Source organism: Aythya ferina (genome assembly GCF_964211825.1).
Source record: "Aythya ferina genome assembly, chromosome: 19".
Lineage (NCBI taxonomy): Eukaryota > Metazoa > Chordata > Aves > Anseriformes > Anatidae > Aythya > Aythya ferina.
Window position 1 is genome coordinate 7,842,890 of NC_140309.1, and position 26,463 is coordinate 7,869,352.

General features: G+C 59.4%; 1 protein-coding gene across 2 annotated transcripts in view; it reads right to left on the reverse strand.

The window, feature by feature from the left end:
• SMG6 (SMG6 nonsense mediated mRNA decay factor) overlaps positions 1-26,463 on the reverse strand; it is a 105,154-nt gene that overhangs the window by 28,963 nt on the left and 49,728 nt on the right. For both annotated transcript variants that reach the window (XM_084493196.1, XM_084493195.1), the window contains exons 11-13: positions 26,306-26,422; positions 25,621-25,789; positions 16,987-17,188 (exon numbers count right to left, since the gene is read on the reverse strand). In XM_084493196.1, the coding sequence (XP_084349322.1) occupies positions 16,987-17,188; positions 25,621-25,789; positions 26,306-26,422 (488 nt within the window). The remainder of the gene's footprint in view (positions 1-16,986; positions 17,189-25,620; positions 25,790-26,305; positions 26,423-26,463) is intronic.

Sequence of the window (26,463 nt, forward strand, 5' to 3'; positions counted from 1 at the left end):
GAAAAGTATTTCTTTCATTCTCCCATAACACAAACCCAGCAAACACGAAAAACATGAACCCAAACCAAAGCTCAGACATCACATCTGGGGAGAGACCAAGCATGGAAAATTTTAATCCGAAGGTTAATGTTTGGGAAGCTCCGAGTGTGTGAAAAGAGGGGTTAGATGGGTGCTGCTCCGCGACTCGAACAGTTGTTGCCGCCAAGTGGCGGCTTTCAAACGGTGCCTGCCTGCCCCAGCCCGGGCTCTCGGGGTCACCAGCTAAAATAGAAAACAACTGAACTCATCGCAAGCAAACAAACAGCGAGTCACATCAGATGCTGGAAAAGCCAAGCGAGGAGGGAGCCAGCAGCACGGAAAGCGGTTGGGGCTCCGCAGCTGGGAACAGCCTCCCGACCTGCCCCGGTGGCTCACACCAAGCCGCGGGGCAGCAGCGTGCCTCTCCTCCCTCCTCCCTTCCCGAGCTCTCCTGCACCACGTCCCCAGCTTCAAGCTGACAAAATGTTGGGCTGTCACCAGCCCTGTGCCACCCCGGCCCCGTGCGTCGCCTCCGTCTCCTCCGCTCGCCCTCCTGGGGCTGTCACATCTCGGGGATTTTCCCCCCAGCAGCCTGAACCCTCGCCCTGTCACCCACAGCAACCAGCTCCTGTCCAAGCACGGGGTGCCCTGCTCTTCATCCACACCCTGCCACCACCGGTGGCTTCTCTGCCATCCCGGGGCATTGTCCCTGCAGCCGTCCCGGTCACTTTTGCTGAGCCCCTTGAGCTGCCAGGCTCCCACAGCCCTGCTCTCGCCCGCACATCTGCCCTCCGCCTCGTCGCCTCGTGCCCTCGTTTTCACCACTTCCTGCCTTCAAAATGCCTTTGTCTTCATCTGCTGCGTTGCATTATGCCCTTTCCAGGCTGCTCCTTCCCCAAACCAGAAGCCTTTACCCCCGGCTATGACAGAACAGCACCCTGAGCGCTTTGTTCGGGACGGGGCCATGCCTGTAGGATCGCCACGGGGCCGTATCAGCGCACACAATAGCTTAAAAGCTCCGGGAGTTTCAGCTCCGAGTCCTCCCACACTTAACTAAACACGAAGAGCAGGGACCATATGTCTGCGAACGCGGCCTCGTCAGGTGGGTGCCGGCTCCCCGGGGGTGGGAAGGGAAGGGAAGGCACGGCAGCGCCGGCGTGAGAGCATCCGGCGGCGCAGCGCCGCTCGCTGCGCCCTATTTACAGCAGCCACGGGGATGTTTCCTGGGATCAGCCGGGGCAGAGCTGCTCCCCGAGAGGCTACAGAGAGCCACAGCCCTCCTGCACATGGGTTCTTCTTTGCTGCACGGATTTGGCAGGGGAAAAGCTGTGCTGCTTCTCCCGTTGCGTGCCCAGCAGCCTCGCTTTGCTGCGCCCAGCCCTGGTGCATCAGCCCGGCCCAGGCAGCAAGCTGGACACGTGGAGATGAGCTCCGTGCTGGGCTCATTGTGCTGAAGCAGAGCAGTGCATCAAAAGAGAGGTCTGCCCCTGCCATCCTACCTGGTCCCTCCAGCTGGCAGCCACCAGCACCTCCTGCAGGTCTCCAGACCTCCAGGCTCGCTCCCGGACAGGCACTCCCTGCAGCCACACGAAGGTTTGGTTTTGGGCACAATGCTGATGGAGATGTGACAAAACGGATCGTGTCCTGCTGCAGAGGGAGCAGGGAGACGTGTCCCAGAGCTGGGTGGTGGTGCTGTGATAAGGGAGGGTCTGGAGGGACGGCGGGGTTTGGCCGCAGTGATGCGAAACGTTGAGGGCTGCTCACGGTGCCAGGCTGCTGGGGGGCACGGCCAGAGGAGGGGAGAGGGAGAACGGGGAGTTGGTAGCAAATAATCTTGGCAAAAGGTGGGAAAAAACAGAAAACAGTGCAGGAAAATATAAACAGTCAAAAAAAACCATTGGATAACCCAGCGCCAGGTCAGTTTGGGTGTGCGGGAGCCCTGACACAGGACCCAAGAACCCAGCACCTCTCCTGCAGCTCCACGGTAACTCTTCTGCCTGTGAGAAGAGACCTAAACCTGCTCGTTTCCACACAGATAAAATGGAGAGAAGACAAGAGAAGCGAGGCTGAAAGAAGCCCTCGGGATCACTGCAGACACGGCACATTTCTCTAAGTTTGCCCAGAAAAAAGGGCCCTGAGAGGAAACCGAAGCACCTCTGCTCGGGTGCGGAGGGGCTCTGGTGGCAGGGCTGATGGCAACGGTGCCACCAAAAGACCCCGAGGGGCTGGGGAAGCGTGGCAGGGTTCCCCTGAGAAGGCAGGGGAGGCGAGGGATGAGAAACGTGAGCGGAATTGGCTGGCAAAGGCAGGGCTCAGCCCGGGCTCCCCCCAGGCTCCCGCTCGCCGCGGCGTGTGCGAGCACGCTGAGCGCAGCCCCGGCGAAGGACAGGCAGCCCGCTGCAGCTGCCCACGGACCACAGCTCCGCGCTCCCCAGCCCTCCAGCCAAGGGGGGAAAATGTAATCAGAGCAACAATTTCTATTAGCGAGAATATAAAGCCTTGGAACCTCTGGGCTGTCTCTTGACAACTAATTAATTACCAGGTAGCATCCCCTTGAAGCTGCCAGCGCGGCGCGCGCAAGTTCCAGCACGATTTCGGGAGAGCGGTGAACTTTGCAACAAACCCGAGAATTTTACTTCATCTCCCGCCACCATCTGAGATCCTGGGGGAACGGGAAGGGGTGGCAGGAGGCGAGAGCTCCCGAAGCCATCTGGGAGCATCGTTAACTCGTTCGCTCGTGGCCTCCGCAGCAAAATGCCGACCGCGCTGCGAGCCGCGGCTTCCAGCCAGGTGGGAGCTGCTCTCGGTCGCGGGTCCCCGAGCCCTCGGCTACCGATTTCTGCTCCAGGTTGCCCACCTCCTGGCAGCCTGGCCCCCAGGGCTCCTCGCTCTGGCTGTCAGGGCAGCCGGGCTTTGAAACTACGAAGAGCAGAGAGCGGATTTCAAATGGTTTTAGGCGGCGTGTTCCTCGCTAACAGCTACAAGAAGGGTTCGAGCGGAGAAGCGTGTGAACAAAGCCGAGAAAATAAAGAGAAGGGCAAAAGGACAGGGACAGCAGCTGCTGCTGACAAAACTCTTACAGGAAACCACAGAAAAACCCCACAGGGGCAGAAGGTGCCACATCTGAACCCAAGGCACCGAGAGCCCTGGGCTCGAGCTCACGGATTGCGGCGGTGCAGCGCACGCAGGGCTGGTGCCTTGCCTCCGTGTGAGCCCCACTTCTCCCCGTCCTCGCCCCTGCACCCCCTCCAGCTCCCCGGCTGGGCTGGCACAGCACGGTGTAGGTGCTGTACGAGCATTAAATACACACTGCTGGGGGAACGTGGTCCCAAAGTTTCAGGGAACCAAACCGCCCCAAGCCTCGTCCCTCCTCCCCTCTCTGAGCTCGGGACGAAGGGCTCAAAACTTCAGAGTCTGGCCTCAAAACTCAAAACCTCGGGTGGACACGGGGGGCAGAGGCTCCCCAGGCTGCAGCAGACACCTCTAACCACTGCGACGCCCCACGCCGTGTCCGGACACCTCACACCAAACACGATAACGCCGAGCGGGCGGGCAGCGAGATGGGGACGTGTGACCCGCTGCAGGCTGCCGGCAGCGGGCAGGAGGCGATTAAATTCAACGCCAGCCCTGGGGCAGCACCACGAGGCCTGAGGAAGGGGACAAGGCACGAAGCAGTGACATCTGGGGACAATCCTAAGGGAGTTAGGATTTCTCAGGCCCTAGAGACACGAGGAGAGGGAGCTGCTGTTCGCCTTGGCATGTGTGAAGCCGAGCACGCGCTCGCCCCGCAGCCCTCAGAGGGGCCACGTCTGTGCGCAGCAGCGTGGGGCGCGAGAAACCACCACAGCAGCACCCTGAGCAGCACGTGGGGACGGTGCCGTGTCGCAGGACCGCCTTCAGGAGGCATTTTTCAAGAAAAAACCCTTCTGCCACCCTGCTCAAGTCAACTGCGGGAGCCAGGCTGCGGGTGGGTGGCCGAATCCCGCTCTCGGGACCGGAGCCCCCCGTGGGATCCTTCCTTCGGCAGCGGGACAGCCACAGGTCATCTCGCTCAGGTGCACACGTTTCAGGCTGAGCCAAAACATTTCTTTTTCTTTTTTTTTTTTTTTTTCAGCCTTACTTGATGTAAGTCCAAAAAAAAAAAACAAAACGAGATGACATCAAAGAGCCCGGGGAGCAGATCCCCTCCAGAAACACGGGGGGACTTCACCTCCCCGCTACAAACGCGGTTCCCCCGCAGACTTCCTGGGAACAGCTGAAGCAGCCCCGCACTTCAAAACCCAGCCCGCACATCACAGGGCTGGGGAGGAGCTCGCTGCTGGCCCAGGTTTCTTGTCGAGCTTTTCAAAGGCCAGGCAGGATCACTGCACACAGGAACGGTCCCAGCCCCGGGGGGCACAGAATGATTTTTGTCCCCAGGGGAGAGGGGCTGCAAAGCCACCGAGGGTGGGAGCTGTCGGGGAGGGCACGCAGCGTTAGGAGGAGAGGGGAAGGTTCGGGTGATGGAGAGCTTTAGCCCTCCTGGAAGTGGCCAGTCTCTTGTTTGCTGTGAGTCACCAAGAGGAAAAACCCTTCAGGACTCCAGGCAGCGATGGAGGAGATGGTTTTCTTCCCAGAGGTGGCAGCTGCCACTTTTGTCCCTGTCACAGTCCCCAGCTCGGGTCTGCCACCGGCTGGGGTGCGAGGGCAGCTCCCGAGGGATGGAGGGGACCCGCACGAGCTCAGGGGATGCCAAACCTGGGGCCGGCATGCCATAAGGAGAGGGAAACGCGAGGAGAGGGAGGGTTACGGAGAGATGAGGCCGGGGCACACTCCGGGAGATACACAATGTTAAGTACGAGGGCAAAGGAAATGAAAGCTGGAAAGTCAAACACAGTCAAGAATCCAACCCCAGCCCGGGCAGGAAGTTTACACTCTGCTTCTAAATATACATGTTTGGAAATCAACAAGCCGCCGGGTTCCTCCGCCGCACCGCTAGCGGGATGAAGGCGCTGCCAAGCCCCTGCCTAGCCAGGTTTGCCGTGACAAGGTGACGAGGTGGGACCCCCCCCCCTCCGGGACCCCCGGCACCAGGGCAGGGGCTGCCCGGCCCCGAGGGGCTCTCCGGTGCCCCCCCAGCACCGTGCCTGGGCCCAGGAGGAGGGGAGGAGGCGATAACCTGCGAGCACGAGTCGGACGCGGTGCCTCTTTCCTTCCTGCTCTCCGGCCACCGCGCTCAGGCTCAGCAGTCGGAGAGTCACATATTTTTTTAATTTGATATAATTATCTCCTCGAAATTACTGTACACAGCCTCTTGGGATCTAAAGCAATTAAGTGAAGATAAATTTCTTTCATGGAGCAAGCTGTCAAAGGATGAAGCAATTTCATTCCCCATTTGAAGTGGAAGCTTTGGGTCATGCATGGTTTATTTGAAACAATGCCATCACCTAAAGCTGCTGATCTTATCTGTCTCCCTCTGTCTCTCCATTTCAAACTGCTGAAGATGTGCAGCGTGGCACTGCCTGAAGTGATGACATCTGGCGGCAGGCCAGCTGCAGAAACGAGCTGCTCCTCCCCGAGCCCGAGTGCAAGAGGCCAAGCATTCCTCTTAAAAAGGGGGAAAGCGAGGTGAAAGCTGGGGAGAGCTGCGGAGCGGCGCCCCTGCCCGAGGGGACGCGAGACCCGCGGGTTGCGGGAAGGGGCAGCACTGCCCGAGGGTGGACGGGAGCAGGCAGAGCACCTCCGAGGGCTGACACCCCACCAGGCTTCCTCTTCGGCATCGAGGTTGCCTAAAAGCAGGCAGGGTTTGAGGTAAATTAGGATCGGTTCAGCCCCTGCGAGGAGAGGTTCGTGCGGTGGCAGGACAGAGATGATATCCCCGCGGCACACGCGCGCTAAGTCTCTCCGCGGTTCCAGCAAATTCTCTCCTCTCCTCACATTTCACCAGCCCGAGATGTTTCGTTCCGGACAAAACACCGCGTAAAACAACAAATTGCAATAAGCCGTTCCCCCAAGCGGCGGGTTTTTATCCGGAAAGGATGACCAGAGATGCTGTGGAGCTCGGAGTGGCCACCGTGAGGGCTCTGCCGCCTGCACGGACGGAGCACTGGGGGTGCTCAGGTGCTGCCACGGGAGGAAGGCAAGCTCCAAACCCCACGGGACACACGCATCCACCGAGCCAAGCTCTGAATCCTTAAGTATCCTCGAGGTGCCACCCTGACAGATGAACTACCTGCCCCTACTGGGGACAAAATGCTGAGGACATCACAAAAAATGGAATAAATGAATCCCAAAGTCCACCCAGATCCCTCCTGCAGCCTCCAGAAATGCTGGCCCAGGGGGGCAGTTCCCCGGGCAGAAGCCAGCAGCACGCCGTGACCCCTGGCACCTTCTTCTTCCAGCATTTCCACCTCGCTGCCCACTTCCCCGTTCAACAACCGCTCTGTCCACACGCCTGCAAGGGCACAACAACCCAACGCATCTTCAGATTCGTTCCCATTCCAACACAGCCAAACCCACCCACTCAGCCCCTTCCTACACGGATTTCCCTCTCGATCTCACACTCAGCAGGTACTACGAGGTGCACCACGCTGCCCAAAACGCGCCGTGTCCATCCCTGCACGATGCTGACCCCGAGCATCACGCGAGGGCAACAAGGGGAAGGCGGTGAGGATGCTCGTGGCCAAGAGCCTGCAGCTGCGGTGTGAAAACGAGCAGCTCCTGAGCAAAGCAGCCACATACTGACCCCATTTTTTGTCCGTGAGGACGGGTGCTGAGCTAAAAAGCGTTGCCAGGACTAAAGGGAGCTACCAGGATGCATTAGCAGTGGGTACGAGTTTGGGAAGCATCTGGGGGAGTTACGAGAGGAAGCCCGAGTTCCAGCAGGGACTTCAGCACCCAAAGCCATGGGCCAGACCCTTGGTGAAGTGGCAAAGTCCTTCTCCTTCGATCCATAGCCATAAATCTCCTTCCTTCAATGACAGCGAGTGCTATCACGAGCATTGCATCATCTGTGTTTAAGATAAATACAAAACAAAACCAACTAAAAACTAAAACCAAACCCAAACTAACTAAAACAAAGCGTAACTCCAGCTCAGAAGCTGAGCAGACTAGGCACACGTGATAATTTCAACCAAATAACTAGAAATACATGTTATTGTCTCTATTCACACATAAACTTACCAAATATTTGTTACTTGGCGGATAAAACACTGCATGTGAAATGCTAGCACGCAAAATATTAGGGCAAATCTTCTTAATTTCAAAGAATGATGGGGTTCACCTTATTTTCAAGAAATTCAAGGCAAATGCGCTGTGGGGAAAAATGATTAAATTATCTGGATTCAATATCCCCGTGACCCTTTCCTCAGTGCCCCCCCGGCACCCTAAGGGACAGGGGTGGCCTGGGGCCGAGGCGCTGGCCCGAGGCTCTGGGTACGGGGGGCTTGTTCTCATCCTGCAGCCACGGCTTCCTGTGGGACCCGGCTCAGTCCCCCGGCCTCGTGTACCTCTGTTGCCAATCTCCGAGGAGGAAATTGCTTTTCCTTATGGCACGACGCGTTGTGGGGATGCGTTCATTAATGCCTGGGAAGCGCCTCGGCCTCAATGACAGCACGGAAAGCGAGCAACGAACGGGGGCACGGCGCCGCCTTCTCCTTCTGGCCGGGGACGGGGCAGCACGAGGGCACCACGGGGCTGCGGCTCTGGCACGGGGGGGCTTTGGGGTCACTCTTCATCCTCACCCAGCTCCACGCCACGGCTTCGGCATCTGCAAAAACAAGGCGAGGCGCGGCGGCGCGCGGAGCGGTGGCGAGCAGGCTGCGGGCTCAATGACAGAGGTCACCTTCCGTCTCCCGTAGAGACAGAGTAGATCCCCATCTGCTATTTGGGCTGACCACTCCCTGCATTCCACCCCGCCGGCCGCTCTGGCGCGTTTCCCAGGATGCGGATCTTTCTTCTTCAGGATAACAATGCGGGGTTATTCGTTGGGCCGTTTTTGCAGGTTTCCTGCGGTCCTCCCAGTGGCCGCGCTGGTGGATGATGCCGCGGCCGTCCTCTGCTTCAGAGGGGAGGTTTGCAGGGATCCTCTTGGAGAAGACAAAGCAGGAGCGGTGCCACCACACAGGGCGCCCCCTCCGAAGCTGAAAAATCATGCTGAGGACTGAGTTTAGGGACCCAGTGCCATGTCAGAGGGGTCCACCAGGCAAAGCACGAGGCGAAGAGGCAACCCCGAGTCCCAGGGCCCTCCAGCATGAGCAGAAGCACCACCAGAAGCCTTGCAGCACTGCACACATTGCCGGAGGCGAGGCCACGCTTCATGCCCGGGGAACGGCTTGGCCAGCCGGAGCAGCCTTTCCATTTCCTCAGGGTTTCTCTGGGTAGCAATAAGAGATGGCTCATTGGGAGGAGATCCAGCACTAATGGTGGTTTAATGAGGCCTTTCCATCCACTTACAGACTAATCAGCGAATTCCAAGAGGTCTCAGCTCAAATATGTCACTCTGAGAGCACTACGGGCACGGTGAACACCTCTTTTATGGCACACACCTCGCAGAGGCCTCGCGGGCAGGCGGTGCCACGGAGCAGCCCCGGTGTCCCCACGCTCTCTTCCCAGGTCACTCGGCCACCTCCTCCTGATGCCAGCTCCGGGAGCACGTGGTCGGCCAGCTCCTTGAATAGGACATTTCCCGTTTCCCCAGAGCCCACGGCGAACTTCTGGAGGCAGCTCTCAGGACAAAAGGGCCTGAACACAAAGAAGTTTTTCCATCGCGTTACATAAACCTGGCCGGCGGGTGACTAAAGCGAGGGATGTTCAACAACACATGTCATCCGATCCGCACGGAGAGATCCAACGCCGGCCGAAAGCAGCCACGGGACGAGCCTGATTTATTCTGTCAGCCCGCGCCTTGAACTGCTCATCGCATGGCCCTTCCAGAAAACGCTCTGAGAAAGCCTTTTGCTGACACCGGGGCCAAGCCGTGCGGCCCTGGCAGAGGAAGCACACGCGTTGGTACACATGCAGGGCTCACGCCCGGCACCGCCTTGCCTCCCTCCGAGCTCAAGAGCACGAGGAGCCCGCCGGAGAGGCAGGGCTGGGGAAAAGCCGGGATGGAAACACCGTGTGCCACTTGGGCAACCCCTCCCCGTGGCTTCCCCACGTGCCGAGGTATTGCCAGCTCCCTCCGGCGAGAGAAAAGACGTCAGAGGGGCAGGGAAGGTTGTTTCCAGCAGCTGCTGGTTCTTTCCTTCCCGCTCGCCCCGTGGGGCTGCCTGGAAGGCAGCACCTCGCACTTCCCTCTGCGCCCTGTCCCGACCACAAAGCCACCATCGCGCTCGCTGACACGTTCCGAGAACGTGCCTAGCTGGGTCTTAGCACCTCGGGCAGGTGGCTCCTCACCTCCTGGTGAGACTGCAGTTCTCACACTACAGCTCAGGGGGGGCAAAACACCAGGAGGGCTCCGGGGCTGCAGAGGGGGCTGGATGAGACGTACCCGGAGGCATCGCGCCTGCCCTGTGCGCTACGGGACCTGTTAAAGCTCAGCTCCAGCATTTAATGCTTTCAGCCCCGTTTCCTCAGCCCGGTGCCCGGCAGGCAGCAGTTGTCCTCAGCCTGAGCGCTCTGCACGCCTGGGAGGAGAAGCAGAGAAAAGCCCCAGAGACCGCAGTGCACAGGATACAGAGCAGGATTAAAATCTGGTCAACAGAGGTCTTAAAATGTCAGCGTAAACACGAGGGCAGTCCTGGCGGGGCCCGCGGGGAAGCTCGCTCGGGGCTTAACAATAGGCTCGGTGACCTGGACAAAGAGAACCTCTGCTGATAAAGCTGCAGATTAGCCAGCGGCTCCTGCTCTCCCCATCTTGGAGGAGCACAATTCACCGACGCAGAACGCTCGGGCTGCTCGGTCACCTCGCGTTTAACACAGCCGAAACCCAACGTGATGCCTCCAGGAGCAGAGGCTGCGGGTTGCAGGAGGGAGCCACGCACTGAGTCTGGGTAACCACGGCTCAGGGGCACCACGAGAACAGCTCAGGGGACCCCAAACACGCCTGCAGGTCGCCCGCTGCACCCATTCGCCTTAGTGAAGGAGAACGGGAGCACAGGGGCTGGGGACACGTCCTCGTAGGGGGTGAGGGCAGCAGCAGAGGGTTCCCCAACCCCTGGCACCGTTTGAGGAGTGGAAACCAAAACGAAAGAACCTCAGGGAGGAAACGGTGCACGCGCTCGAGAGCGCCTGAAACCGGCTCCTGCGGCGGCTCGACGGGCTTGCAGCCTCCCGAAACCGAGGCTGGGTGCTTTCTGCAAGATCTGCTCCTGTTCCCTCGGCCAGTTCCCCGTGCTTGCCCGAGGGAGAAGAGGCAGAGATGCTCGGCCAGCAGCTGGGAGCTCAGGGGGTGGGGGCTCTCCTTCTGCCAGCCGGCACCCGGGGCTCTCCGGCGCTGCCTTCCCCGCTCCCAGGGCTGCCGCACGCCACCGTGGGGCTTTCTCTTTGAATTCGGGCTCGCTGAGCTGCCCGTTCTCCCCAGGAGCTCCCCGCTGTTCAAAGCAGCTCGCTGACAGACAGGCAGGTGTGCCGGTGACAGCGGCCACCTCCCCGAAGCCGGCAGGGGGGAGAGCGGCCCCCCAGCCGCAGCCCCAGGCAGGGCACGGGGGAGTAGCGCGAGCCCAGCTGCGACATTTCCTTTCACCTCTACCTGTACAGCTGTTTCCTACAGGGCTGCAGCCCTCGAGTGAGATGCGTGAGGCTTCTGTAGGTGCTGGGGAACAAGACGGAACAGAAAACCGCTTCACACCTGGCCCCGAAATTACAGCACGCTGGAGCGGGGCCAGCATCAGCTGGCAGAGTACCAGTGGCGATGGACATCAATTACGGGGCCTGTCATCCTCAGACTGCAGGCTTTGCTTTTTGCAATCTGCATCGCTCCCTAAGCCTTCAGCAGCACCAGCGCTGGAGTTTTCCAGATGGGATCATTTCCCTCAGATTCCACTCGCTAGATTTATTGCAGCCTTGTTTTTTGTTGTGTGTGTGTGTTGTTTTTTTTTTTACCCCCCCCCCCAAACCCTTTTTAAGAGCCTGGACTATTATTCCACATTGCACATTTCTCCAGGGCTGTATTCGGTGTCCTCGCGCTTGTTTGCGGCGCGTTCCCTTCACCTTCAGCTGGGGAAAGGCAAGCTTTAAAAAACAGGCTCCGAACTCTTGCTGCTCAAAGAGCCATCAGCAGGCGAGCCCCAGAGCCAAGTGACCGCATGGTGCCCTGCACGGCTCCGGCAGACGCAGCAGCAGTCACTGGGGCAGCACTTTTCTCTAAAGACAGGTTTAAAAAATAACAAAACACCAGCACAAGAGGCACCCAAACGCCCTCCACTGCCTCCCTGACTCGGTGACACGGACGCTGCTCGGCGTCCTCGAGGATGCAGCTCCAGGAAATGCCAGGGATGGGCGAGGAGTTCAAGCAGGTGGCACCAAATCCAGCCTCTCCTCCACCTCCCCTAATTTAGCCTAATTTAGCCTTTACAACCCAAAAGCAGCACGTGCAAGGGAAAGCTGTGGCCGGGCTGGAGCTCAGACACTGCTCACGGTGTAAATGTCTCCGACCGGGCTGCCTCGGGGCTGCTGGCCTGGGAGCAGAGGCAGGCAGGAGTGGAAGGAGCTTTTCAAGGCTGACTCCTCCTCGGATTCTCCTGCTCGGGGCTCCGCTCTCCGCTCACGGTTTCCCTTTTCCTCTCTGGACCAAGCTCCAGGCTGGAAGCTGTGGCTCTCATGGGCCGAGCGCGGTCTCCTGCCAGCTGGAGGGGAGATGCTCGAAGGCTATGGAACGGGAATATGGAAAGGATGCTGAGCAAACAGCCACATTTGCTCGCTGGGGTTTTCTCTCTGCTTAGGAGGAGGCTGTGCTCTCAGAGCCCTGGTCTTGCTGCCTCTCCTCTCGCCTTGCAGAAAGCCCTCCAAAAACCATCGCGGAGCAGCCCCTCGGACAGGGATTGCATCCCTGGCATCCCAGGAGGATCCTGGTGTTGGCAGGGACAAACCTCCTGGTTTGCAGAGGCAGGGCAGAGCCCAGCCGCTCCGATCGCCGCTCGCTCTGGGCTTTGAAACCTGGGGCTCCCTTTCCAGGAAGCCTCAGACGTTACTACGCATTGCCAAGAGATATCTTACGGTCTTAAGAAGACCGAAATACTCTAAGTCAGGCAGTGAGTAACGAGACAGGACTAATTTTAGCCCAAGCCTAGCAGGAGAGGATCCTGAACAGCTCACTCCAAGGCTGGTAGCTCACCAAATGGTGAGGGAACCGGAGCGAAGGAGAAGAGAGGAAAGAGCTTTGTGTTTCCCGAGCAGGAAAGCTTGGCTTTGGGGCCACCTGCACGGCCAGGCGAGTGGTGCAAGGAGCAGGAGGCAAGAACTCGTGCAACGAGAACCACGCCAAGCGTGGAAAGCTGAGCAGGTTCCCTGGAGCTGCCCAGGACCCGGTGCCCGGGGCTGATAACAGCGCGATACCGCCCGCTGCTTTTCCAAAAAGCAAAGCCCTGGGCTGAGCCTCCCAGCCCAGGGCTTTGGTTCGCCTGCTGAGACGAGGCAGGGCTCGGGCGAGCAGCGTGGTGAGTGTCTGCACACACGAGCGTGCACACGAGGGGAGGGAAAAGGAGAAAAAAAAAAACACCACCAGGGCCTTTCTGTTTCAGAGGAGGGAACCACAGTGACTAGCCCTATAAGCATATGTATTAATCATGCACCGTCTGGTTTTAATCCACACACTGCTGATCCTGCGTCTCACTGTATTGTTATCAGGGGAAGGAGTATTTCTCCTCAATCTTATTCACCAGCCAAAAGCCTGAAAATGCAAAAAACACATTTGTGAAGTGCCTTCCCAAGGACCCTGGGCCCCGGACCTGGTGAGCTGGGGCTGCTGCCTTTTTATTGGCGTTTAAAAACCTTTTATTAACGTGTGTCAGGGCTGGGGGAGGAGAGAGAGGCTCGGATTTCAGGACCCCCCATGCAGAGAGGTTTATTGTGGGAAGGGACATTAACACTTTCTCCTCCGTGTCCCCCTGGCCGGGACACGGGGCAGAGCGTGCCCTGCAGGGTGCAGGGGTGCCCGGGGGGCCAAGCCCAGATGGAGCCTGCAGGGATGCACACAGGGAGCACTGACAACAAGGACAAGGACCTCCCTGCTCTGCTGCCCTCCTCCAGCCTCGCCACCAGCTCCACGGGGCAGGATGCTCCTGAGACACCAGGCGAGGAAAGCAGGACGTGCCCCGAGTTCCCAGAAACGCAGCAATTAGGGCAGAAAAACAGCCCCCCCCCCCCGCACATCTCAGATGCACCACCACCAGGATTGGCTTTAACCTCAGCACAACCCGAGTGTTTTCCATTAAGGGCCCCCTTCAGCAGCACCACGCAGCGCCTGGGCCATCCCCAGCCCTCACCTTCCCTCTCCCCGCAGCCTCCCTGCTCTCTCACCCCGGGGTCCGAGGGCTTTTACCCCGGGGCTCCCATCCCTGGCAGCGTTTTCCTTGGGCTGCGAGCGCTGCAGACGGTCTGACAGCCCAGGCACCAGGCTGCATAGTTTGCCGTTGACTGGTAGGGTCGGTGGTGTTCCATCACACAAGCTGCAGTGGCTATCTGCCCAACATACGCCCAGGAAAACATCCCCGAGTTCTGCTCGCCCCGGAGCCAGCTTTTTGTTGGTTACAGCTTCAATGACAGCGCAGGAGACGATGGGAAGCTCGGAGCATCACGCTGGCTCCAGCAGGAATCCTGACACACAGCTTCATGGCAACGAAGGGAGTCAGAACATTTTCACTCAAAATAAGAGCCAGGCCAAGCGCTCAGCAACTCGCTGAGAAACTCTGGCTGAATTCTGCACTCCATCTGCTAAATGGGTCACGGAAAACAAAAAGAAGGGGGGAAGCGCAGTGTTTGTCCTTCAGAGCTCGCAAAACAACCATCCTCTTGGTGGAGCCAATAACCCAACACCATTTTAAGCCCAACGCACTCCAGCTTTGCCTTGAAACAGATTCCCTTCCTCTGAATTTCTCCCAAATTCATGAAGAAACTGTAGTTTGAAAGCAGGGGGTGACCATTTGGAGCAGCAGCAAGCAAGGTGAGACATCAGCCTTGCTGTAAAAAGTGGATGGGTTCCTCCTAGCCACACAAGCAATAGGAAAAGTATCACAGCGAGCTTCCCAGAGCCACTCCGACGTACCAAAATCCTCCCCCCAGCTCACAAGAAATTCCCAGGGTGCCGTACAAAGAGCAGGGCATGGTCCGTGTGTCTCCAGCAAAGACCTGCCATGAACAGAGGGTTGAAAACTGGGCCAAGCCCGAGAGCAGGAAAGCAACTGGGTGCGGAAGAATAACTTGCTAATCGTCAGGGAAAAATCAGCATGGAAAAGAGAGCTCCTGCTGCACAGCGTATGGGCACAGCGTCCCTCTGCTGCCAGCAGCCCGGGTGCCTCTGCTGGGGAGTCAGATGTGTCGGGCTCTGCACACTAAAAGGAGGGCAGGGAGCAGAAGGGGGGACCAGGGACTGCACTTCAGGATCCTCAGGATGAGTAGAATTGGGGATTTCTTTGTAGGAAAGTGCCCTGGTGTGTGCTGCTCATGGTTACCCGTGAGAGGCGTACTGCTTCACGCCCCAGCCATACCTTCCCGATTCGTCCTGCGCTGCCTTCCGCAACATTTCTGCACTGGCAAATAGCTCACCTCGTCACCAGGGCAGAAAGAGAAGATTTGTGGAGCACGGCCGGCATCTGACTGCAATCACCCAGCTGCTGCCACTCCGGGCCCTTTCCCCGGCATTACTGAATCACACAGAACGGGGCAGGGAGGTGCGGAGAGGTCACTTTGTCTCCTTTCCCAAAGCGGCTCGCTCCACCCAAGCTGTACCTAAGAGAGCTGCCCAGCCTGCTTTTAGAAGTCTCTTAACACTGAAGAGATTCTGCAGAAGCACTGAGGAGCCCGCTTTCGAGTGCTTAACCACCCTCAGGTATGAAGCCTTTCCTCCAGTCTACTCTTAATCTATTTTGCTGCAATTTCTGCCCATTCCTTCCTGCGTTTTTCAGCATGGAGCTGGAGGACAGCTTGTTCTCCTCCTCTCCACGACAGCTTTTTCTGTAGCTGCAAGCTGGCTGCGTTTTCCCCGAATTTCCTCTAGCCTAAAACGCCCCAGCTCTTCCAGTTCCTTCTCGGAAGTCGGGCATCTGAGTTCCCTGCTCTGTCCCACCGGCCCCCCTTCGTCCCCTCTGATGCCCTTTGCAGGGTGAGTACGCACAGCTGCCGGTCAGCAGCCGGACCCTCAGTAAAAACAGGCAGTGCTGGATGCAGAAAGGCCCTGCTGCTCCTGCTCAGCACGTCCTGGTGGTGCTGGTGGCCTCCTCTCCCCCCTGGTGTGGTGTGCGTGGTGCTCAGGCAGAGGCCAGGACACCACAGCACGCAGCGAGGGGCTCCAGGACGTGCACAACCAGGAGCTGACAGCCCGGCGTGCCGGCTGGGATCACCACTCCAAGGTCAGCTACGTTCAAACCAAACACAACCCGCTGGAGAGGTGGAAAAAAAAGAGTGTAGAGGGGCACGGATGGGACATCCAAGCCTGGCTCCTTCTCTCTGGGGTGTGAGGAGGGAAGGCAGGGCTGAGCTGGCAGCAGCACACCCGATAACCCCGCAGGGTGGCTGCTCGCAGCGGTGCTGCTGTGCGGTGCCTGCGTTCAGCACAAGGGTCACAGCGAGCTGGGACGGGGACAGAACAGCTCTGCAGCCCAGGAGTGGCTGTGGGACAAAGGTGCTGCTCCTCTTTTCCACACGCGAGCGCAAGTGCCTGGCAGGGCAGGTAGATGGCACTCCGAATAAAGCGGTGTGTGGTTAGAGGAGCCAGGCCGCAGGGAATAACGGCTCCCTCCGGCATGTTTAGGGCACCAGGACCATGTTATGGGGCACGAGCCCACGTTACAGGGCACCAGACCGTGTTATGGGGCACCAGACCAGGCTCAGTGCTGGGTCTGGGGCTGCTGGAGAAGGAATCCCTGCACAGGGAGCTGGGACAGGGATTGTCCCCAGCAGAACCCCACCACGGCCAGCAGCACACGCGGGGCAAACGTGCTTCCTTGGGGCGCGCTTGCTATTTAACCCCTCCGAGCAGAGCCTTGAAAATCCTTTTTTTTTTTTTTTACCCTGGACTAAAGTCCCCGCAGCTCCACGTCTCCTCCTGGCGCTGCGCCTGCCCCGCTCGGCACCGCTGGTGCTGCCGCGGGTTCTGCCTCCGAGCAGGAAACCGTGGAGAGCCGCTCTCATCCTGCCGTGCCTCCGAGGGCGTGCAAAACAAATGCCATTGTGCCTCCTCCATCCCCCCCTCAGGTTCAGGCACGTTATCCCATCCCGAGGCAGCCCCCGGGTCCCTTCTGGCCAGGTGGTGGCAGGGAGCAGACCCCAAACCCCACATCAACAAGGGAACTGATTTCATTATTCTAAAAACAAACAGCCCAAGGAAAGTTCAGGCTAGAATGGGCTCCTAGAGCAAAGAAAGGAAAATAGAGAGCGGGGCAGTGGGGAATGCTTCATATTCCTAAAAGCCTTTTGTACGTTAACACATGGTGTCTGCTTCTCTCTAGTCACCTATTTATCACTCTCCTCTTTAGAGAAGGAAAAAAGTCCTGGCTGCCTTCCTAAGGCAGAGTTTTGTGGCCGGGGGGAGGGGGAGGGTGCTTTAAGCATGATGCAAACCATTTGGAGTGCACCGAGAGCACTGCCAACACAAGCTGCACTATTTAAACAAGTGAGGAAATGATCGTATATACAACATGCCAGCGAGCACACACACACCAGAGGAAGTCGAGAGGGGTTTTCATGACACAGAGCTGGATGTCAGCGGCTGAAAGGTCGATATTTTCCCTTAACACCCTTCTCAATGACTTAATCGTGTTCCGTTTGCACAGAAAACTTCCCAAGAATAAAAGTCTGGAGGAATCGAGGGGGGATGTTTGGCCTACTGCTGACCTTGTCCGAGGTCCTCTCCACGTAGCAGGGCTCCTGGGGGGCGACCAGCAGGGGAACGAAGCCCGAGAGCAGCCGATCCTCTTCCAGGCTGAGCAGGGCAAGGTCGTCATCTGGGTCCTTGTACAGGGGCACCTCCGACTGATTCACCGTGGTCAGTACGTTGCAGAAGTCAGCCAGCGTCGCCCACACATCTACTGAGACCCTGGGAGAACGAGGAGAGACGTGAGCAATTCGGGGCTGGAATGCGTTGGGAGTTGCCTGCAACGCTGCAGCGAATACCAGAGAGGTGAGATGAGGCAACGCACGCCACCCCGCGCCCCGCGCCGCTGCCGACGTGCCCCACGGGGAGGGCTCCGGACACAGCTGCACTGGCACCCAACCCGCCAGGGCTTTTAACCCTCACCCCAAGCCAGCCAGAGCCGACCCCGAGCCTTCCAGCTCCCCGGATGGGGAACGGCTCCGGGCAGGATCCGGCCCCAACCCAACGCCCTGCCCGGCTCTGCCCGCCGTGGAGAGCCCCTGGCAGCCCCAGCAGGAACCCGGCTCGTTCCAGATGGGAGAAACGCCACTCGTTGCTCAATTTCCAAGCAGGCTGGGAAGACAGGACACGTTTCCTGTGCTGCTGCAGGGGTGAAGGCAGCGCCCGGGGGGCTGCAGCCCAGCCCAGGCACCCTTTCCTTCGCCCGGCTCTACCTGCTGCCATCGTGTGCTGCAGCCACGTGCTGAAAAAGAGACTTTTTTTTAGCTGAACCTCAGCCTCGTGGGGTTAGCTCGTGTTTTGCTTCTGGCCACGGCTTCAGCACTGGCGGGTGACCTGCACAGGCAGCTCCAGCACCTCGCTGGCACCCACGTGCAGGGAGTGGGGCACCAGCACGAGGCCATGGGCAGCCCTGGGGTGCTCTGTGCACATCCCCAGGGCACATCACCGTTCCTGGGCACATCCCCACGTCTGGGCACATTCCTATAGCATATCCCCATGCCCGTGCACATCTCCATCACACAACCCCATGCCACAGACGACGAGCACATCCCAGGATGGCTCAGAGCACAGAGGAATCACACAACAACCACTGGGCACCGCATCCAGCCGGACTGCCTCGTACCACACCGCTCACTCCTACTTTTAAAACCACTTACATAGGGTTTTTTTTAGCCCGTAAACTGGGAAAAAAAAGCAGGGAAGAGAGGAAACCGGGGCTGATCTGCTCCTGGTGTCCACGAGGAGCTGCCCCTTCGCCCCACGGCGCAGCAGCCAGCAGCACCCGGGGGTGCAGCAGTGACCAGGGCGGCCCGAGGCAGCCGCGGGCTGGAGAGAGGCCCCCTGCTCTTTGAACTGCTCCAGGTGGACAGAGTCTGCGCTCGGTTATTTACGGGAATCAATGTACCAGGAAAGCGCACTGAAATGAAACATCTTGTTTTCAAGAGCGTCCTGGGAGCCAGGCAGAACGAGCGGCCATTAATCAAAGCCCGGCACGTAATCAGCACACATGTACCGCAGAGTCGCCCACGTCCCGAAGCCAGCCCCGGCCAGCGCGCGCTGCAGAGGAGAAGAGGTCCTTCAAAGCCCTCTGCGCACAGACACCGGGAGCTGGGTTCATTCACAAAGCTCCATCGCTTGGCTCAGCCAGGTCTGGCTGTCAGAAATGTTTAAATATGGAAAAAAATAAACAGTTGCAACACTTTTTTTTTTTTTTCCTTTTTTTTTTTTCGGAGGGATCTGTCCGAGGCCCTTTGTGATGTAATGGGAAACGCTGCGTTTGTGCTACCAGCTGGAAAATAAACAGAGCTGCGAGGGTTAAAAGGAACTGAACTTTCCACGACCCCTATCTGCAAAAGAAGAAAATAATAAGAGGAATGATCCACTGCCCCACAGCCCTGATAGTTTATCCTCCGGCCCGGGCTGCAGAGACAAGCACCGGATGCGATAGGGCTGCTCTGGGCCACCTCCAAGGCGAGCTCTGCCCAGGGGAGATGCGCTGGGGCAGGGAGGCTCAGCCGGCCCTCAGCACCCTGCTGGCAGCGGGGCCGTGCTGCCTGAGCCCGCTCACATCGTGCCAAAGGGGCCCCGAAGGAGCTGCCGAGGCTCCGGGCAGCGCCGGGAGGGAGGGAAGGGGAGGAAGGGACACGTCGTCGTGGTGCCGGGGATGCTCCCAGGTGGCTGAGAGAGCCAGGTGCACGGGGTGGAGGAGAAAGGAAAGAAATGAGGTCAAGGAACGGGGCTGCAGGCAGGGCTGGAGGAGAACCAGCGAGGGAGGAGGGCTGAGGGTGGCAGCAGGATGTAGGGCAGGGCAGGGACCCAGAACCAGGCACGTTTTGGGGCCAGCAGTGGTGGTGGGGTGACGGCACGGCACAAATTAGACTCAGGGAGCCCTCTCCTGCCACGGGGCTCGGCACCGGCCGCGTGAGCTGACGCTGCCAGCCCGCAGCCCCCCTCGGGCAGCCCCAGCACCCCCGAGCGTGAGAGCTGTCCCTGTCACTTCATCCTCTTCATGCCCCGCTCCCCGCAGTGCCTCGCCACATCTGTCACTCGCTCTGCACGTGTTAGGTTTCCACCCTGGGCTTCCTTCAGTCAGACCGCAGGCTGCGTGCGCCGGCTCCTCAGGCAGCGAGTTCCTGCTGCAGGCAGCCCCCAGCAGCTCGGCCGCAGCGCCCAGGGGCCGGGCAGCACCCCGGCACGTGCAGCATCATCCAGAGCCTCCAAAAAAAAACCAGCATCGCAGCAGAAATTGGCGTTTCTGCTCTGCTTTTCTCCTACGACTTGGAGGTAACACAGAGAGCGGGTCCGAGAGTTTTCAACCTTCCCTTTTGGAGAGGTTCCCCCTCTGCAGGGCGCCCCCCGGCACCGCCACGAGCACCTCCTGGCTGCCACCCGCCCCAGCTAGGGCTCCCTGTGGGTTTCCTGCTCCTGCTGCAGGTCACCCAGCCCCGGGCAGCCCGGCCAGGAGCCTTCTCCCTGCTGCCCCTTCCTAGCACACCGCAGCCAGGCGCTTCTGGCTTGTGTCACCGTGCCGAGCCCCCGCAGGCCAGGCCGCCTGGAAGGGCTCCGTCTGCGCGGTGCCACGGCCTCGGCCTCCCTCCACGGAGGGAGGTGCCGAATTTCTGACGCCGAGCCCAGGCACGCAGCTCCCAGGTACACGGCCGGGGCTCCCAGAGCTTTTAACCGAGGAAGCGAGGAGGGGGTGAGCGCGAGGTCTTTCCTCCGAACGGGGGGCTCGCTCGCTTCCCCGCGGACGCATTTCCATTTGCTTCTCCCCCCAGGACGGGGGGGAAAAAAAAATAAGAGTTAATTTCTTTTTTATTGCCTCAGGATTCCAGGTTTAATGTAGCTGTCAGTGCGAGCGCAGCCCAGCTGCAGGCCGACAGGACGCAGCCCGAGGACGAGGGGAGCCGCACAAGTGCGCGGCCGAGCACGGGGGAACGCGGGGTGGCCGCGCTGATACGGCGTGGGGACGGCTCCCACTTGGGATTACAGGGGACATTTGGGGCCGTGGGACACTCAGCAAGGCGGGGAGGAGCAGAGGGCACGGGGGAGATGCCCACGGGGGGCACGGAGCGAGCCTGGATCGCCGGTGGCCGGGGCTGGCGCTGCGCAGCCACCGTCTTCGCTGGGGGAGCGGGCCGCCTGGTGATTAATATCAAGTACAATGACCCCATGTTACAAGCCTGCGGGGGCCTGTGGAGGTGGCCATTTCCTGTGTAATACCAGCTTGTTTAAACACTAACATTCAAAAACTCCACAGCTGCAGAACAAACCCGGAAAAGAGCGGAGCGAAAGAAGCCCTGCATTGTGTTCCCCAGCCGCCAAGAGCCGCGCTGCCGCGCAGATGGCAAACGACTTGGGCTGGCGCGCTCCCGGGGCTCTGCGAGGAGCCAGCCCCAGCGCCGTGCACCGGGCTCCGTGTCCCGCTCCCAGGTTTCCTCTTTCCCACCCCCCTTGGCTCAGCCCAGGGGAAGCCGGAGGAAAAGCAGCTCCGCTGGAAAGGACAAAAGGGGTTCGGGGTGGGAGCTCGTCCCTAAAGAGGTCACCGGCCGTGTCCCGTGCGTGGATGCGGGGACAGCTTTTGTGGGTGGAGAGGGGACAGCATCCGAGCCCCTCTGCCCCATGGTGCCAATGATTTTGCCCCTCTCTGCCCTACACGTGGTCCCTTCGGTCACTCGGGTGCCCCACAAACCCATCCCTCCCCCAGGACGCTGCCCACAGAGCTGCAGGGTCGCTCTCCTCGCCCAAGGGCACGCCGTCTGCCCCCAGCCAGCCTCTGCTTTAAAGCAGAGCCCTTCTCCGAGGAGCCTTTTGGCTCCTACTTCCCTCGCCTTCACCTTCATTCTCGGCCAGGTTTACGCTACCGAGACACCTCCGGATCCTCGCTTTGATGTCTTGATAGGGAAACTCTGGTGGCCAGCATTACTAACAAGGCTCACGTCTGCGAAAGGGATTTTCCATTTCGTCTCCCGCAAACTCCAGCAAGGTCTTGGCACCCTCGCCTCCGGCCCCGTCCATCTCCCCCAGCGGGAGCTGCCATCGCGGTGACACTTCTGCACAAAGAGCGATGCGATGAGAGAGATCTGGCAGATCTCTCCGGGAAGGTAAGCCCTCGAATGTGCTCAGAGCTTTTGGATTTCATTTCATACTCGGTTCAAATTAACCATTTTTAAATGCTTGCAGACAGGCTCCGCAGACCGAGAGGCCCTTTGCTGCAGCACCAAAGGAGCGCGGATTCTCCGGGGTTGGACCCGAGGCAGGTTATCTGTCGAGCCATTGGCTTCCCTATTGATTTTTGGGTTTTGTTTAGCTCCAACAGCAACAAAACAGAGCAAGGAGAAGCCCTGCTCTTCGGTGCCCAGCTTTTGCCTGTCTCAGCTCCTCAGCCACACGTCTCAAGAGGAGAGGGATTCACCAGAACGACAGCAGCCTCCTTGGAGGCTCACTTTTCACCCCGGTTGCTGCTCATCTCCGTGCCTTAGGAAACGCACTGCTCCCTGCTCCTCCAGACCCCTTTATTTCACCTCCCATCCCTGCACGGCACGCACGGGGCCAGCAGGTCTGCAAGATGCACATTGATGCACTGCTGCATCAACAGCTCCTGCTTGGACTTTGGCACGATGCTTGCTGTGAAGAGTGCTCAAAGGTAAACGTGTTTTAAGGCAGCTGCGTGCAGCCAGAGGAGCTGGGAGAGCTGCAAGCAGCCTGCTCCAGACACACAACCCCAAAACACAGGGCTCTGCTGCTCCGAGGCAGAGGTGTCCACGCTCGGGTTTAGCTCCTGGTTTAGAAAACCCAGAGAAAAGACGACCACAGGAAAAAATAAAAATAAAACCAGAGGAAAAAGGACCACGGAAAACCTGCTGAGCCTCTCCAGAAGAGGCAGAGGAGGAAGGAAGCGCTCTGCCTCCCCAACGCACTCAGTAGCCCAAGACCTCTCCGTGGCCTCGCAGCCTAAACCCATTTCCCAAGGCATCCCCTGAGCCCCAGCCCTTATCCGGGTGGGGCCGAGAGCCGGATCCACGTGCCGGGGCAGGGAGTTTGGGAGAGGTGCAGCTTCTCCCAGCTCGGGAGGGGATGCCTGCTCACTCCCACCTCGCTGCCAAGACAAAAAACCCCACGACCAAGCCTCCCCGAGCAGCATTTCCAGCCCCGCAGAGCCCACTCCCACGTGGCTCGGCACCGCGCTCACCCCTCGCACCTTCCCCTCCGCCTCCGTCCGAGGGGGAAAGCAGCGAGCGGAGGAATTTGGTGCGCTGCTTTTTTTTTTTTTTTTTTTATTGTAAGGACTCAAATCCAGCAGTGTGATAAATGCATCCGAGCTACAATTAGGAAGATATATAGCATCAGAATGCGAAGGTCTGGGCAGCGTGGTGAAACGCGGGCTCTCCAGAGCCCCAGCTATGTTTCCCATTATGTAACCCTGGTCATGGGCAGACAGCCAGACTCCAAATGAAAAAGAGACTCTGGCTTGGCACCGTTTCTATTTTCCTATCCTCATTCGGGGTCAGCGCAGTGTCATACAGCTGCAGAGAAAGCTCCGGGGATTAAACCTGGGAAAGACTCCAAGACCAGGACCTGGGTTCAAGTACCAGCTGAAAGCAATAAACCAACTGCCACAGCTGGGCTGAGTTTAGGCGTTCTCAAAGTCCCCCAGCTCTCCCGCTTCCCCAGAACCGGCGAGCATGAACGTGGTGAGCCCAGCACGAGCTGGAGGCCTCGGGACGTTGAGCCCCAGCAGCTCGGGCCCCGGGCTCTGGCGGAGGTTTGACAAGCTGCCCCGCTGGCCCCGAGCCCAGGCCGTCATTCTGGCAGCGCCGCTGGCCCCGGACGAGCTGCACTTTGATGCAAGCTCTGGGCCAGGCCTTTTGCTCCTGGTGGGCTGCCAGGTGGGTACGGGGCCTGTTTTTTCCAGAAGCTTTAGCACATTCGTGGCATCCTCGCAGGATGCTTCTGTGCTTAAGTGGCCTGTGTCTTTTGTTTTTTTTTTTTTTTTTACCGTCCCTTTTCTGCGCCCACGTCACCCCGAGGGGCACCGAAAGCTGTGGCAGCAGAGCTCTGGGAGGTCTCAGTGCCTCCCACCAGCTTCTCCCTCGGCCCTGGTGCAGGAACGGGGACCTGGGTGGCACAGCCCCATCCCGGGAGGCACGGAGCACGTGTACAAAAACACAGGCCCCTTCCTCGCAGCTCTGCAGCTTGGCTTCTGTGCTTGCTCCTCGCATGCTCGCCCTGCCCACGAGCCTTGGCTTCCTCCCGCAGGCCTGCTGCTCTGCCCCGTTTGACTTCTGAGCTTTCTGAAGCTGCTCCTACCCAAACCCTTCAGCTGGGTGACTCCACCTGGTTACCGAGCAGCTCCAGGCCAGGCAGCTGGCGTGTGGCAAGAGAGAGCTGAAACACCAACCGAGTGCTCCCCGGCTCCTTTCCTACCTCCAGGGAAAGCACAGCAAGCCCCAGGCCATGCCCACGAGCTGGTTCCCTGCTGTTCCCCACTACCTGTGCCTCCAGGGAAGCTCAGCTCCTGCTGTCCTGGTCCCCCAACAGCTGGGGACGTGATGCTGGGCCAGCACAAAAGGCCGGGGTGAAAGAGCAGCCGCTGTCCTTGCCACGGGCACGGCACGCTGCTGCTAAGCCAAAGGGCCAGGGGGCAAGGAACTGAGAGAAAACCCCTGGAAGGCTGCCCTGCCCTAAAAGCAAGGAAGCAGAAGGGCTGCTCAGCCACCCTAAATGCAAGATGTGGAAGCAGCTGAGCCTGTGAGGACGGGACAAAGACCCTGGGCAAGCCAGGACCTTGCAGAGCAGAGCCCCCGGGGCCGTGCCCACCGCTCCCCACGTCGACGCACTGCGGGGCAGGCTGTGCCCGAAGCCTTCTCCAGCCTCGAGGGGCGAGCAGGAGCCTGCACCTGCTCCAGGAGCCCGGGGGGCCGCGGCCCTCGCCCGCAGCCCGCAGCAGGGGGAGGCAGCTGGGCCCTGGAAGGCGCCGAGCGCTGGCTGCGCGAGCCCGATCAGAAATTCCATCTCGAGGCTGCCCGTCGCCAAGGGCTCGGCGGCTCCCTGCGCAGGCAGCGCGAGGGGAAAGGGGGGGATTGGTGCCGAGAGGCGCACGTGACGGATCCCGGTTTGAGTTCCTGCCCAAAGATGGGCAGCAGTTCACATGAGCAGGCAGCGGTCCCACACCGAGCAGCCGACAAACAGAAAACAGACTCCATCTCCACAAAATGAGGCCCAGAACTTCCTGTGTGAGATTTCCATTTCCTCAGCCAAATGAAAAAGAACTGGAGTAGAGGCAATAAACTCGGAGAGCAGGGACTGGACCTGACGCACGGAGCGGGGACCCATTAATGGTTAAGCCACTTTGCTGGATTACTCTTAATGCGCCTTCCCATCACCCCGGGTTCTGGCTCCTTTGGATTAACAATAAGACGTGATTTCAGGCTCTGGATCCGGAGTACCGGAGGCAGATGGAAAATCCTGCGGGAAAGCAGCTACGGAGCATGCTCAGACACAGCTTCGCATACTCCATACTTGGCCCCTGCGCTCGGTTTTCTGTCCAAAAATATGCAAATTGCCTAGTCCGCATTATGGACTAATGGGCTGGAATCGGCCAGTTTAGGAAATTAACTCTTTTTTGCGTGGCGGGGGTAGAGCCGAGCTGTTCCTGAAGGAGGAGGGAGGTGAGTTTGGGAGCTCTGGGGCAGGTAAGCTGCTCCAGGCCTGCCCAGCCTCACCGAGCTTTGCCTGTTTCAGCCAGGAAAAAGGCAGCAAAATGTGTGTGCCGTGCAAAACGGGATAGCAGGGTGCCCAGCGGGGATGTATCCCGACCACAGCACGCAGCCCAAGCACTAGGTAAAAGCCTTGGTCACCTCCTAGCACCCAGAAGCAAGGAACACCTGCCACAACCCCCCCATTGCTGCTTTTCCCCCCAGCACTCTCAGCATCCAGAGCTGGATGTCTGTCCTCACCGAGGGAGTCACCGTGTCACCGAGGGTGACAAGTCCCCACCAAGCATCCCTGCACAGGGAGCCTCTCCTGGGGGGGAGCTGAGCTCGTGTTGGTGTCACGGCCAGGAGCAAGCATGAGCGAGGGGAAAAGGGGCCACAAGGAGCCCAGGGGGGATGCAGACCCCACAAGACAGAGCAGGGGATGGATGCACGTACTGTTTGGGGAGCTCCAGAGAGGTCGGAGGAGGGTTCCAGGTGTCCGGGTGGCCAAGCATCCAGTCCGACCACACCTTGACGCTGGGGAGCAGCTCCTTCAGGTCCTGGGGCAAGGCAGAGACCTTGATGTCATCCTCCTCATCCTCCTGCTCCACCTCCTGTGGCTGAACTGCAAACACAAGATGGGAGAGCTGAGGCAGCGTGCTGCAGCCAGGAGCCAGGCTCAGGCAGTCTCTCCGTCACGGATAAGAACAGGGAAGGGACAACACATCCCGAAATCCCAGCCCTGAAGGTGCAAGGGAACAGCAAATGGAAAGCAAGGGAAAAGGCAGAGCTGTGGACCAGCCTAGGGGGGGAGCTGGGACGCCTGCAATCTCTTTTATTGAAGGCAGCTGGGTGTCAGTGTGCTGGCCACAGAGGTGTGGGATCCCCGGAGATCCTGAGATCCCAATTTTAGGGTGTTTCCCTACAGCCCCGTGTCTCTCCCTTTCACCCAAACATTTCTGCCTGCACACACGGTGTGCCCTCCTGCCAGGTAAGCCAGCTCCAAGCAGGGCAGCGCTTGGGATGCTGGAGGAGAAACCCTCTGGTTTCCACCCCAGCAGAGTGGAAGGAGCCTACAAAAAGCAGGGAACGAGGGCCCCAACCCCACCAGGCCGCCTCAGGGCCTGCCGCAGCCCCTTACCTTGCGCCCAGTCCCGCAGCAGGTCGGTGCAGCGCCTCACCAGCAGGGCGAACATGGAGAGCCCCAGGGCCGTGGCCTGCTCCTGGATGACGGAGCGGCAGTCCTCGGAGAGGCACTCTGCGGGACAGAGAGAGAGCTCAGACACCACCTCCTCGCTT